The sequence below is a fragment of the Rhamphochromis longiceps genome, linkage group LG15 (genome assembly GCF_057381845.1).
Source record: "Rhamphochromis longiceps isolate RC_006_pf linkage group LG15, R_longiceps_female_GT1.1, whole genome shotgun sequence".
NCBI classification, from domain to species: Eukaryota; Metazoa; Chordata; class Actinopteri; order Cichliformes; family Cichlidae; genus Rhamphochromis; species Rhamphochromis longiceps.
This window is the reverse complement of record NC_140571.1, coordinates 4,883,762-4,898,748: the sequence shown is the minus strand read 5'-3', so window position 1 is coordinate 4,898,748 and position 14,987 is coordinate 4,883,762. Positions and strand designations below refer to the sequence as shown.

Genomic DNA, 14,987 nt, shown 5'->3' with positions numbered 1-14,987 from the left:
CCTTCACCAGCTTCAAACATTCAAGCCAAAGTGATGACAGCCATCACTGCTGACGTCGGCTGCTATGACGCAGAGACCGAAAAGCTAGTTGGAAATCTCAGATTCTTTTTTAGGAGTTAAGATTTGTTGTGTGGGTTTTCAAAGGGTGTGTGTCATATGAGGTTGCAGATCTTTCTTGATGAGTTTGTCAGTCATGCCACATTAAACCTTTGCATAATGTCAAGACAGAAGTGATTAGGTGATGGCTCTTGGGCGATCAGATAAGAAAAGAACAGCTGAAATTGAAGGAGTACAATTTTCTCTTCAGCAAAGAGAATAAAATTGGCATCAAATTCTGATTAAAATTTGTGTTTCTGCTGCAGAACTCAGGCTGGCATTGTTAAAACATAATAGTGTGCTGTGACCTGTAACTAAAGGCATTATGTTTGCTGCACAGATGAGGCACTACCCTTCATCTCCAGAACGGGAAAGACAAGTGACATGACGAAAATAAAGGGGTGGAAAAACAAGTTCGTAAAAGCCAAGGAAACATCGTCTTCCAACGGTGAAGGTAAGGGCTGCTCGTCATATTGTTGCTGCAATGTTCCTTTTATCATGCCGTGGGATTAGTGTAGTCATTCTAATTTCCAAAAGATTAACTGAGCTGAAACCAGCTGAAAGTACTTGCGTCTGATTCATTATTCTTCCTCAATAAATTAAAGTCCCTTTCTTCTTTCTCTCTAAAAGGATTACAAAAGAACCTCTCTGCCTTCTGCAGCAACATGTTGGATGAGTACTTGGAAAGCGAAGCTCAGCAAATCAGCGAGCGCGCCGCTGCTTTCTCTACAAACCCAGAAGGCTCGGTGTCCTATCAGCTGCCCGCTAAAAGCTCCAGCTATGTAAAGACCCTGGACAGCGTTCTCAAGCATCGAAAGGCTCCTTCGAAATTCCCGGTGGGGGCCAACAGGCCTTGTCCCCTATCCCACAAACCACTGCTCTATTCTGCTCTGACGTCACCTGCTCCTCCGCTGGCCACGCCAGCAGCCCCCCATCAAGCAGGAGCTAAATTCACATTCCAGGCTGCGTCCTCGCTGAGGCAGCCGAGTGATGCTTGTGGTTCTAGTAATACCCAGAATCAGGGAGTTTCACAGAGGTAAGGATATATTTTAAATTTAGTCACATTTGATCACATGTTTTGTGTTCTGAATTTGATTGGCTACTGATGTGGCTAAAGGTTATTTGAGTTGAGAATCGATACTTTGTTGCAATAGTAAGAATTTATAATTCCTCTAAGGTGACATTTCTCATAAAATAGATGCAACAAAACCAAAGATTTTTCATTTCAAAATGGGAAAAATGCCACGATGATCACTGATACTGACTTTTTGTATTTGTATTTATGAAAGCCCTCTAAATATACTGATTTACTGTAGTTACCTACATTGTTTTGTAGGTAACTACAGTACAGGTTTAGTATTAGTTGATGCTTTTCAAAACCCAGCTGCAAGTTTTATGCAAGTTTTATCATTTGTCATTTACCAGCTTAAAGTGAATTTCAACTCTCCACCTGCACTCTCAGGACTTTCTTTCTTTTGTGACTTTAATGCACTTTAAATTATTCTTCAATTTATCCACCAAAAGCTTTTTACCCCTCAGCCATAAAAGGCCGATGGGATATTGTCGTCACCCTGACGGTTGGGTGGGTGGTGTGGACACCCAGGTTTGTGAAAGGGATAACTCAAGAACTTGTCTACGTAGGATTTTAAAACCATACCATAGGTGAATCTGCTAAAAGTCCCAGAGGAGTTTGAATCTCAGTTTGACCTTGGTCTGAAGGTCACAGTTAGAGGTCAATTTTTCTATTTAAAAAAAAAGAAAGAAAAAAAAGCAGGAAGTCACCTAGGATTGGGACTTTTCCATTAGTACCTACTAAGATCGACTCGCCACAACTTGACTTGACAATCAAATAGCACCTAATTTGTATGGTCGACACTCTCATGACTCATCGAATGATGCCACTGACCAGGCAATCGGTGGCATGCAGTCTGACGATGTCACATTTTAGTACCTGCTTGGATCACTTGGAACTCCGGCCGAGCAGGTACTATTTTAGTACTTGGTACCAGGTGCTATGACCTAATGGAAAACCATGGCGAACTCGTGAGTCGATCTGAGTAGGAACTAATGGAAAGGGGCTTATTAGGAGTGGTAGCAACAACAACAGAGAGGTAACACTGACAGCCATCAGTATTTTTTCCACTAGTTGTTTATGAGTTTCACAAAACTACGGCGTTATAGTAGACTGTTTTCGAACAATGTAGAATCCATAGTATCTATTAAATTGATATTAGAATTGTATTTATAGAAATATAATTAATAAAATTATTAGAAAGAGGGGGAAAAAAACAAAATGTTACATTTTGAGTCATGAACTATTTTGCACTTTTTAAGTCCATTCACTTTTTTTTTTATCAGTTTGTTTGGGTGGTTATACATCTTTATTTATTTTTTTAATCAAAGGTTATAATATCCATCCATTTTCTTCTCACCCATACTGTAGTTTTTGGGTTATCCAAATCCAGCCACATCCAGTGAAAATGACTGCAGTTATTGATCGTGCAACCCCCCTTTTCACCACTACATTGGCGGGCATATACATAGGCTTCCTTGCTTTGTAATTAGTCCTGTAGCTGTAGTTTTGCTTCACATCAGTACATCTTTTCAATGAACAATTCTTCTCATTTCATGTTTCTTCCCCAGGTTGTCAGAGATGAGCTTTGGTCAGAACCAGGGGCCGATGTCCAAACCTTCGGGGCTCACCAAGTTCCAGCACAAGCTGCTGGAAATGGAGACGGCAGCTTTGAACCAGGGCCTCAGCAGAACACAGTTGACTACAGAGAGGCTGTCAGCTGCTCTGACTGTGTTACTGACAAAACAGGTATGTAGCATGTTTGTCCTCTGCAGGAAGTGTAGGAATGTCAGTGACGACTTCATTGTTTCATTCTGTAGTGATGTTTTTCAAAGTCTCCCTGGCTTTTATAATATCAAATGTAAAGGAGGTACATTAAAGAAAAGCACACAAAGTGATTTTTCAAACTCTTTTGATGACTCTCACTTCTCATTTTAACCAGACGCAGCCCAGCCAGATCTTGAAAGTGCCCCCTTCTCCAAATAAAGTTGCTGGACCTGAATGTGGTCAAGAGTTCTGCAGACTCGGCTGTGTGTGTTCCAGTCTGCAGCACCTGAACAGAGGCCATCTCCACTGCAGGCGGCCTGAATGCATGTTTGGCTGTGCCTGCTTCAAACGCAAGATCACTAAGCAGACGTCCACAGGGGAGAGCCAAGAACATCCTGTTTACTGTAAGATCGAGTTCAAGTTATTTCAGTATCATTTGTGTGTTGTTGACGATTTTTTCCCTGATTCTGACCGCAGTCTTTCAGAGTCTTTCTTTGCTCAGTTTGGTCACAAGTGTTAATGAGATACTTTTTGCCCTCCCCAGCGATGACTAATATGGAACATGTGGTCCAGCCTCGCCAAGGCTCACATGCTAATAAACTGTGGAAGCGTAATGGCAGTGATGAGGATCCAGAAGCAGTTTTTGTTCCAAAAATTGCACCCCTCCATGTGGTTACACCAAAGGTCCAAAGACGCAACAGTGTATTTCCACAACCGGTAAAATAAAATTGCTTTTTTTTTTTTTTTAATTAAATGCTGATGCTGAAGATTGTTATTTTGCCATATTGATAATTGCTAAGTTTGTCAATTGCAAAAAACAAAGCAAATAAGTTTTTCTTTGTATTTGTTTACAATTTGTCCTGTAATCTCATTAAAAAGAGACTAAAATCTTCATTGCAGATACGTGAAGAAGACAAGGATCCAGTGTATAAATATTTGGAGAGCATGATGACATGTGCTCGTGTAAGAGAGTTCAATAGCAAGCCGCCTCCTCAAGTCACCATAGAGCCTAAGATCTTTGCACCAAACGCCCCAACAAAACCACAAAAAACCACTGACAAGTACTACAGCACTTTACCAACTGTCAACAAAGCAGGTAAGAAAAATAGCTGCACTGTAGTGAAGTGGGATATTAAAGGTGTTTGTAGTTGTTTAAAAACATATTTCCCTGTAACCTCCAGGTGAAAACGCATCTCAGGAAACTGCATGTAGTGAAGTAGGAGCAAGGAAGCAAATACAGATCCAGTCAGTGTGTCGGTGGCAGAACGACCAGAGGATGATCCTGGAGGCTTTATGTCAGCGGATGAATCGTGATCAGCTTTCCCAGCGTTTCTACATTGGTCCTTACCGCATCTGGCCAATCAGCAAGATCATTATGCGGAAGCCCAGCGGCTCCATCGTCACCTACCAGGTACTGAAGATTTGGGTATAGACTATATTAGAAAGAGTTACCCACTGGATTGTGAAATCATGTTTTGATGCCTAAACTCAGGAGCAGTTGTATTTAGTTGTATTAGGCAGTACAAACAATATGTGCAGGCTATGTGTGCTCACACCTTACCATGCCTATAATAACCCTTAATGCTGTTTAAATGGATGGGTTTTTGAAAAAAAATCACTCTTTACAGTTTGGGTGTAGTTAGCTACAGAACCAAAAATGTATTTATTTTTTGGGCCTTTTTACGGTTTTATTTGAAAGGGTACAGTGAAGAGTGACAGGAAAGCAGAAGGCGAGAGAGACGGGAAAACATGCAAAGGGCTGCATGTCGGATTCGAACCCGGGCCGGTCGCTCTCAGCCATGCGGCATATGGTTGCCTGCTAATTCCGCTGAGCTAAGTGGGCGACTGTTGTTGTGATTTGGTGCAATATAAAGAAAATTAAACTGATTCTGCTTTAAAGTCTGACATTTTAACATCGGCATCTATTGAGTTTGACCAGCTTTGGAAGATGGCCTCAGATGGTCCTTGTGGTTACTACTGTTTGGGCACTTCCCATGTTGCAGTGGCTTCCTCAGTGGCTGCTATCTGTTGGGTGCCTAATAATCCTGCTTTTGACTGTTGGAACATTTGTCCTCACTTTCTTTGCTTTGTTGCTTTTTCGTGTGATGACGTGATGTACGGCGTTCTCTACAGTTCTGTACTTTTTTTTTTTCTATAGGTGCAAATTAGCAAACCATCAAAAGCCAGTGATTGTGATGATGATGATGATGAATGTGACAGTGATGAGGAAATGCATACCAGTAAAGGCCTTGATGAGAACACTGATGCAGAGGAGGAAGATGGCCAAATCGAAGAGCCGCAGATGTGGTTTGGAGTGACACCCTTTCTGAGTGGAGTGATGCCTGCAGGAACGCTGAGAGCCGAGAGAAAACCTGCTGGTTACCAAGCACCTGGACTTATACAGGTAAGGGCTTTGTAAAGTTGGATCAAATACATCCATGTGCCTGGGAATTTTTAAATTCTCCGTTACAGATTGTCAAAATTTGCACTGAGGTTTGGATGTTGAAGGGGGAAAAAATGTGATTTGCATTCAGTAATTGGATTTATCCTTTGGAAAAGATAACAGTGTGTGGCTATTTAAGGACTAACAAACACACAGCTACACCAGCTGAAATATACAGGTACTTTCTAAAATATACATATGCATTCCTTCCACTGCAGGTAAATGGCAAATCCTACAATCAGGCCAGACTGCAGCTTGGAAAGATGGGATCTTTGCATCCAGCTAACCGCCTTGCTGCCTACGTCACAGGACGACTAAATGCTTCAGTTGATGTTCCTCAGAAAAATTCTCAGAAATCAGACTCTACACATAAAACCAGCACTCCAAAAACTGGCACCGTAAAAGTTGCAAGCTCATTAGTCAGTCCAAGTATCGCTGCAAGGAAAACTACTGATCTGAAGACACTAACGCCGTCACCAGGTAAGCTTGTCTCTCTGTTGCTAGACCACAGCAGAGGCACTTTGTTTTACATACCTGATCTGCTTTATTCAAAACTACCACCTCCTAAATGTGCTGCCTGTTCTTCCCTTTCTCTGGCTTTCTAGTGAAAATCAGAATTCATTTAAAAATCACATACAAAGCCTTAAATGGTTCAGGTCCTTTTTCTGCAGCAGTGCTAGAGCTGACTGTGCTTTTGAGGTTGTAGCGGCTAAATTTTGAAACTCACTTCCTCAGCCCATCACGTCGGTTAAATCAGCGGTTTGCCTTTTGACTGCTGAAAACTCATTTTAGCTTTTCCTTGGTTCATCACCCATTCCTGTAATTCACACCGAATACTTGCATGTAAGTGTGTGTGCATATAAACCAATAGAGATACTATGCACGAGGTTTGTTTTTATTCAAACTGTGAAGCAATTTGTAACTGCGTGCTTAAGATATTCGCTGTCTTTATCATCGTCTTAAAGGACGTGATGCTGAAAAACAGGACAGTGTGTTTGGAAAGGCTCTTAGTAAATGTGGTTTTTCACGTGTTCTAGCTGAGCAGAAGCTAAAACTGTTTTTAGTATAGTCATGTGAAAAAAGTCCACCACTTTTATGTCCGAGATTTAGTGCATAATAAAACATTTGATTCTTACCAGGCTATAAAATTCTGAAATACCGCCTCACATGAATAGCAGAAATATGTGTGAAAAGCTAAGTACACCCAATCATACAGTAACTTGAAGTAATTGATCTCTGTGTGTCTTTACCAGTATCCCACGTTGCTGTGGAGGAATTTTGCCCCACTCGTTTTTACAGTGTTGCTTCAGTTCATTGAGCATTCATTTATGCACAGCTCTCTTAAGTTCCCATCACAGCGATCCAATCATGTTGAGGTCCAGACTTTGACTGGGTTAGTGCAACACCCTGATTTTTTTGTTTTCAGTCATTCTGCTGTAAATGACAGTGCTGGGGATCATTGTCCTGTTGCATGACTCAGTTTTGGCCGAGTTTTAGCTGTTAGACAGATGGCCTCACGTTTGACTCTGGAATACTTTGGTATACAGAGAAGTTCAGGGTTGACTTAGTGACTCCAAAGCACTCAGGTCCTGTGTAGAGATGGGAATTGATAAGAATTTAGCGATTCCGATTCCTTATTGATTCTCATTGGCTCCACTTTGAGTCACCACCACCTCTAAGCAGCGTATCAAAGACATTACATTTATGCAAATTAATTACATGCTGAGTGTTCAAATCTTTGTGAATTTTGGAGATTTTTGTTGTGATCAGTGTTGGGGTCATTCTTTTTTTTTTTTTTTAAAGTAATTATTGCATATATGCAGAACACTTTTCTTAAAACTAATGCAGTACGGTAGTTAATTACACCCACGATAAAAACAGTCGTTATACTACTCGTTACGTTGCTTTCATGTTACTCTCTAAAATGATCTGAAACACACTGTCTCATAACTGCCATTTAAAAATATAAACATACAGGCTACAACCCCACACACCAACACAAATACCTATCCCGATGAGGACAAGTGTGATCTTTCTCTTAGTATTTAGGTACGTACACAAAGCCGACAGCACAAGTCAAAGATGAAAACCAGTACAGATTTTAAAGCGGTTGTCATGGTGATTCTACTGTAGAAACATGAGCCGGTAGAAACTGAGGTCATCAGTTTGTTACCTGTTGAAGTTCAGCAGTGGCTTGTTTCTGTCCTAGAGCAGTCTCCACTTTACAATCGCACTCTCAGCCTTTTGTGCAATGAAAATAAAATAATGTCCATATCCACTATTTTCCAGTTCTCTACAAGAACCGATTCTCAATTCCAATTCCTGCAAAACAATACCAAATTACCACCCCTACACCACCATGCTTGTCAGTTGGTATTTGGTTTAGGCTAAACATGGTGCTGTGGTTTATGACAATCAGCATCTCCACTTTGATCTTTCCATTCCCATTGTTCCTTGTGGTTTGTTCAGATGCAACTTCACAAACTTGAGCTGTGCTGCCATGTTCTTTTTAGAGAGAAAATCCTTTTTCACCACAACCCTCCCAAACAAGCCATGACAGTATTTGTTGTACTGTCATGAACTACTTGCAGTTTCTCCGATCATTGCACAGTCTGACCTTAGGGTGAATTTTCTGAGATATCTACTCCTGGAAAGATTGACAGCTGTCTTTGATGTTTTCTACTTGTAAATAATCATTCTTACTGTAGAATCATGGTCTTTTAAGCCATCAGAGACTGATGGGGAACAGTTGGTTCTCTAAGGTGATTGCTGATGTCTCTCCTCCTTGGAATTGTGAATGCGCTAGACCTGCAAACTACCAAACCTTCTGCTTTTATAGAGGTGCTCAACCTTACTGATGATCTGTTAATAAAGTGCCTTTGGTTATCAGCAAATGGCTTCTTCTCTTAGTTTTGATCGAAGCAGTAAAAGAGTACTTAGGCTTTTTTAGTTTGCTTTTCCTTCTTAGCTTAATTTTTGTTGAATAAATAATAGGACAGTGTAAGATGTCAGCTGGGGTTGTATTTATATAACATTAAGTTGTGGTAAGGACCAGATGATTTGTTAAAGCATTAGAATTGATAGAGGGTAGATGAACCTCAAGAAGTGACATCAGCTTAATCAAATAGAATAGAAGTAAACATGTATCGCTAAAAACACAGTTTTGTTAAAATAATGCAAATATTATCATCTCATCATGCTGAACTAGTTTTTTCTTTTTTTCAGTTTTCTTATTCCCTCCATGCCTCCAGAGCAAGGGACGCATCTCATTGGGGCAACAGTCACAGAAATCATCCAACATCAGCTCTGTCCAATCACTTTCCTCAGGCCAACACAACTCAGACTCTTCCTTCCAGAGCAGCTCCTCCTCCTCGCCTGTCTCGCTCACCGTCTCACAATCACTGAAAAGCCCCAGCTTTTTAGGACAGAGTGGAACCTATTCTTTCAGGATCTGCCCTCCGTCCAACCAGGGCACCGGAGGACAGAAGCTACCTGGTGTCTCCCTGCCCGGGGGCTTTACCCTCATTCAGCTCCCAGCGCCCGGAGCTGATGATGCAGCACAACAGTCAGGACATCTAAAAGCATCAAACATGGCGAACAATGATGTCCTGTTAAAAAAAGACGGTGCAGCTGGGTGTCCTGCTGCGGACACAGTGAACGCAGTCAAGAGCTCTTTAAGCAGCAAATTAGCAGAGCCCGGCTCCTCCCCTGAGCTGGTTTGTGATGGGAAGATCGCGTCAGACGAGGGCGATGAGGCCAACGGCAAGCAGGCAGAATCAAACCTAGACATCGCTTCAGACACAAGTTCCTACTCATCAGACAGTGAAGGAGAGGGAGACGAAGATGTAAGTTTGAGAATTACACTTGTTTTTTATTTTCTTTGAGTGCTTAGTGATTTATTTTAATGGAAGGCCCTCTAAACTGTAAGTGGACAATGGTTTATTATAAATGTAAAGATAAAAAAATCAGCTGTCAGCTCATAGAAACAAATCAGTCCAACTTTAAATACATGTAAAATTTAAACTGGGTGCAAAAATTCAAATTGGTTCATCTTTAACTCTAATTATAAAAACACTAAATTGCTTTAGAAAATATGAAAAAGTAGTCGGCCTAATCCTGACGTTGTTTGAAAAAGCTCATCATGAATGATGTTGTCTTCAGGATGAGACGGTGGATGTTGAGACTGTAGAAGAAGTGAAACAACAGATGGCCATCGCTAAACTGAAGAAAGCTCTTTCCAAGGGAGTACTGCAATCACGGTAATAAAAAATGAACATCTGGATGTTGAAATTAAAGCATAAAATTGTTATTTACCGTCACAGCTGAAATTTGTTTATCATCATTTAGAGATTCCAGAGAAGATTTGGGATCATTTTTGGAACTCGACTCCCAGGTAAGACAAGCGCCAGCTTAGACCGCCATATTTAATTGCCCTCACTTTATATAGCTATAGTAGGAACACAGTTCTTTGTATTATAAGGCAGTATGTATAGTGTGTTTTGAGTTTTCACTGCATCTCCTCCAGGATCTCATTGATTGTGGTGAGACAAAAACCAAAAAGAGGCGCGAGAACCACACAGTGCTAGAACGGCTGAGAAGATCGGAACAGCGAAACCTCTTCGATAAACTCCAGGCTGTCCTACGGAGTGACCCAAGAGCTCCCAGGCTCCGCCTCCTGTCATTGGTTAGTTCTGCATGCTGCATTTTTCCTTCTAAAGTGGAAACTGCAAGACAACTAATGGGAAAATGTAATTCCACTGAAGGTTGTGTGCACTTTCTACTACTTTTTAATACTTTTTATCACAATAACAAGGTCATGTTCTCATTAAGTTGTCCAGAAAGATGAACGTAGATTTGAGTTCCTGTCAATGGAAAAACATGTGGGAGTTTCCTCTGGTCCGAATCAGTTTGAGTTTGTAAACTTGTAAATTGTTGCTAGCACGTACAGACCTTTGCATATATATGTAGCACCGTCCCCCCCCCCCCCGTACCATACACCTGGGTAGTCGGTTCAGAACGCGGTTGGATCACGTTCACACCATAAACTGACTCCTCTGGGTTTAATTTTCAAAAGTACCGTGATTACTGTGTTCACACCTGCACAGTCCAACCACAACAAGGAGGTGTTAAGGTTCAAAAATTGAGAAAGGGTACAAGAGGTGATCGAAAAATAACCACACTGGTCCGGCCGGGTGAAGTCAAACGAAGATTTTAATTCACACGTGGGAAGATCACTGGAAACAGCAATTGATCTTCGACTTACTAAAGCACAAACAATTATTTTATAACATCAGGGTTTGTTTACTGACGCCCCTTCATGCGTCACAGGTACATTTTATACATAGATCAGATCAACACCACAAATGACTTTTCACCCAGAAAATCATCTTCTATTTTCATGGCTGGTACTTTCCGTTCTTATCTTAAAGTGAATTGTTCCTCTTTCTTGTCGAGACATAACTAATCTCTCCTCTAAATAAATCTAACTAATGTGTGTGTATGTGTTGACCTCACATGCTCTTTGTGTCACCTCTTCACCTACTAACTCTGTGTCTCGTCCTCAAATGCTCTTTCTCAATTCACCTGTTGCACTTCTGACCTTTCACTAGACCAGAGGCTCACTGAGACTATGTGTATGTCTTCTACTAAATAAATGTTTTAACCAAGAACCTCTACTAAAACCTTAATACAAGAATATGAACATATAAAAGATATTAAAATGAACTGTTGTGTAAGCATGTACTGCAATTCCTTCTATGTTCTAGTTTTCCCTCAGCATGTATCACCTGAACAGTCACGTCAGTGAAGCTTAAGACCTTTAAAGAACCTGAACATCAACTCAAATAAGCACAGATATGCAATATGTATAAAATAGTTATAACTGCACCTGGAATACAAAATTAACATCATCATAAACATCTTAAGGCCATCTTAAAGCTATCTGTTACATTGTTAAAGCAATGATCATACTGCAGATTATATTATGCTGGTCAAATACTTTTTGTTCATCCCCACAATCCCCCTTTCGACCTCTGGCACACCAGAGGTCGATACATAGGTTGTTGTTCACTCCTCAGTCCACTCGACTACTTCCAGATCCATCATCGGCATCATGGACATAGGGGCCACCACCCCAGGGTCCACTGCCTTTACAATCACCTTCTCTACCAACCTTCGGGCACAAGGAATGAGACAACAACCACAGGTCACCAAAATACCCACCAATACAGATAGAGACAACATAATTGACAGAGCAAGCCCCTTCCACTTTCCGAACACTGAGGTCATCCAGCTCTCCAGCGGGTTGTCAATTCCCGAGTGGTCATGCATGGTTCTAGAGAGACTCTTTAGCCCCTCCAAGGCACGCGTCACCGAGCCATCTGGAGCAGTGTTATTCGGGATAAAAGTACAACACTGATCACCGAACATCGCACAAACCCCTCCTTTTTCCGCCAATAACATATCAAGGGCCATTCTATTTTGGACTCCCATTAATGAGGTCGGACCCATCTGCTCCGCTAACCCTTCCATCCCGTCTCTGGTAAGGTTAGAGAGCCTCAGCAAATTATAGTGAACATAATTGATTCTGTCTACATTTTTGTTCGGGGTCACTGGAAAAAGAGCAGAAATTATTGGAAGATTCTCAAAACCCGCAGCTATTTGGTCTACGAGTTTATATTCATTCGGAACTCCTCTGGGGACCCCTATTGAGTCAATCCAGGTTGGCGAGTTCAGCCTAGGGTCATAAGCGTGTGTTCCCTCAATCCCGCTTTTGGACAGGATATGTCTCTTCCGCCTAGCTGCCAATGTGCGTGTGTTGTGCTGTGGAATGTTTTTTACCTGATTTCCAATTAGCATAAGAGGTGCTCCTAGTCTCACCATCGCGCACGTCCCCACACTTCCCAGAGGAACACGAGCCAAAAGAGTCTTGTGCCCACAATAATAATAAAGTCCACTTCTAGCCCAAGTCCCAATTAAAGTGTTGGGATCACTTACATTGTTTGTGGTTCTTCCCGTCTGGGTAACAGCGCACCAACTTGGGTCGATTTCCCCCACGTTATATATTACTTTATCTGTGGAGAACTTAAAACACGTATAATTACCTTTTTTCGGCAAAAATGGTCCTACCTTTGTCCGCTTATCAACTGGAGGAAACAAACTGGATAACACAGTACAGTCTCCAGTACTCACCGCTCCTCTAGTCATTCGCAACATGCAATCATAACCCCACTTGTCCTCCGGATGGAGTGGAGCGGGCTCTGTGAACAACCGTGGTCTAGCAGAGGCACAAGCAACACAATTGGATACCTCTTGTTCCCTAGCATTTAGAGCCATCCAGTCCAGCCAGAGATTACTGTCACTGAACCCAGTGGCGCGCTCAATTAAATCCTGAGGCTTCAGTCTAGTGTAGTCCACCGCCAGGACTCGTCTATCCTTTAGTTCCTGTTCCTCTGGTACCACATATGACGACCCATTTCCCCTTTTTCCTATAGAATTTACAACAGCGTTTATTGGGTTGTTAATCATGTGTATTTCCTTTTCTTCTCTAACTGGCTCTACGGGATTTACGGGATTGGCCTTTTCAAGAAAGTTAATTTTAATTAACCCCTTTGGGTCAGTTCCCACAGTCTCCACACCCAAGACTAAATACAAAGAGTTTTTACGCCGCCAGTTGCCCAGTGACATAGTCAAAGGATTCTTAGATGGACTATAATCTCTTTGGAGTTTTAACACGTTCTCTGACCCTTGTCCTGACGTTTCCCCATTTTCCCCAGTGTAACCCTTTACCTGATTCCAGTTCCGACACCAGTTTGCAAAAGGCCTACTCCCTCTTTCACAATGTGTACTTACTGCATAATCCCAACAAACCCACACATTATATCCTCTCCAACTACTATCTGCTCCTTCACACTTTAAAACATCGCATAAGTCAAAGGTGAATGAAGTTGTGGACCCATTAACATAGTTCAACTCTAAACCACCATATGTACTGAGGCACTCATCCCTTCTACCCGAAACCTCGCGTTTTGATCTCCTTTTTAGCCCTGTTTCAATAAACGGTTTCTCTTTTGGTGCTGGATTCAACTGGCCCCTGTGTTCAGACAGTTCGCGGGGGCCTCCCTGCAAAATATAAACAAGCAAACATAGGGCCATTATCAATATCATCACAGTCATCAAACTAACAATCACAAGCAACATTTTAATCAGTCCTCTCTCCTCACGAATCTCCGGTTCGCGGGATGGCATTGTGTTATGTATATTTGTACTTAGCATAAATTTTAAAACTTTGTTTCTGTTTTCCTCTTTCCCTTTTTACTCTTTTTATTTGAACCACCCCTTTTCAAACTCTCAATTTGTTACCACTCCTTTCTGTAGGCGCGGCGATCTCCTCCTAGGCTGCTCTTCTTTCTTCGGCCTTCCAGGTGGACTACTGGTCGGCCCGTTGCACAGGTGAAGAGGTTTATTCTGCCTCTGTTCCTTGACACCTGCGTTCTTTGAAGACGAATTTTCCTCCACCAAGCTCTCGTGTGCGGGTGCACACTGCGACCAGTGGTACCAGGTGTCGCCTTTCCCTTTCAGCTGGACTGCTGTAGCCGTCCGGGCGGTCACCTCATACGGACCAGTCCAGCGGGGCTCCTTCCACTTTCGCTTAATGACCTTTAGCCACACTGCCTTTGCGTCCGGGACCTCTCCGTTCCCCGTGGGTCTCTCACAAGTGACCTGTTTTGTAAAGCTGGACACAAGAGCTTTCAACTCATTAAAATATTCTGCATGAGACCTGTTGCTTGTCCTGGGCTGCTCCACCGGGACCACTGTCCAGGGTGCTGGAAACTGTCTCCCAGTCAGCAGCTCATAAGGGGTGAAACCTGTGGATTGGTTAACAGAACATCTTATGGTCATCAAAGCAATGGGCAGGGCTGCGACCCAATTTAGCCCTGTCTGCGCACAGATTTTAGCCAACTTGTTTTTCAAATTTAGGTTCATCCTCTCTACCTTTCCTTGAGATTGAGGATGATAGACCGTCCCGAACTTATGTTGCACTCCCAACATCCTCTCTACCTCTTGCAAATCTTTGTTCTTGAAGTGAGTACCATTGTCTGATCTAATTCTCTTGGGAAACCCATGCCTTGGAATGTAATGATTGATTAAGCACTTAATCACGCTTTTCGCGTCTTCACGTTTGGTCGCCCATGCTTCGGGCCATCCAGTCAGAACATCCACACACACCAACAAATACCTCACCCCACCTGGGCCTGTATCAATCATGTCGGTATAATCAATCACGACCTCTTCTCCTGGCCTTTCTGGCATGAGAAACTTACCAGCTTCAGGTTTTACTGCTGGCTTTGGGTTGTGTGCCCCACAAATTAGGCACGTTCTGGCCTTTTCCAGTATCATCCTTCTCAAATCAGGATGCCACCATCGGCACAAATTTCTCTCCATCTGTTTCACTCCCACGTGACCGAGCCCGTGAGCCTCATTCACCTTTTGTTCCGCCATTTTGGCCGTTAAAGCGGGACGCCCATCTGGCCCCCTCCACAAACCGCCATCTTGCCAGGCTCCTTTGTTTTCCCACACCCCCTTTTCCTCTGGGGATGTCTCCTCCTG

At 42.4% G+C, this 14,987-nt stretch overlaps 1 protein-coding gene across 3 annotated transcripts in view; it reads left to right on the top strand.

The window, feature by feature from the left end:
- The window catches only part of mgab (MAX dimerization protein MGA b), a 35,603-nt gene that overhangs the window by 10,606 nt on the left and 10,010 nt on the right, over nt 1-14,987 (top strand). For all 3 annotated transcript variants that reach the window (XM_085382876.1, XM_085382877.1, XM_085382875.1), the window contains 13 exons: nt 437-550; nt 727-1,132; nt 2,740-2,917; nt 3,111-3,339; nt 3,480-3,652; nt 3,836-4,031; nt 4,117-4,346; nt 5,094-5,339; nt 5,597-5,858; nt 8,604-9,223; nt 9,540-9,637; nt 9,726-9,771; nt 9,904-10,062. In XM_085382876.1, the coding sequence (XP_085239002.1) occupies nt 437-550; nt 727-1,132; nt 2,740-2,917; nt 3,111-3,339; nt 3,480-3,652; nt 3,836-4,031; nt 4,117-4,346; nt 5,094-5,339; nt 5,597-5,858; nt 8,604-9,223; nt 9,540-9,637; nt 9,726-9,771; nt 9,904-10,062 (2,957 nt within the window). The remainder of the gene's footprint in view (nt 1-436; nt 551-726; nt 1,133-2,739; nt 2,918-3,110; nt 3,340-3,479; nt 3,653-3,835; nt 4,032-4,116; nt 4,347-5,093; nt 5,340-5,596; nt 5,859-8,603; nt 9,224-9,539; nt 9,638-9,725; nt 9,772-9,903; nt 10,063-14,987) is intronic.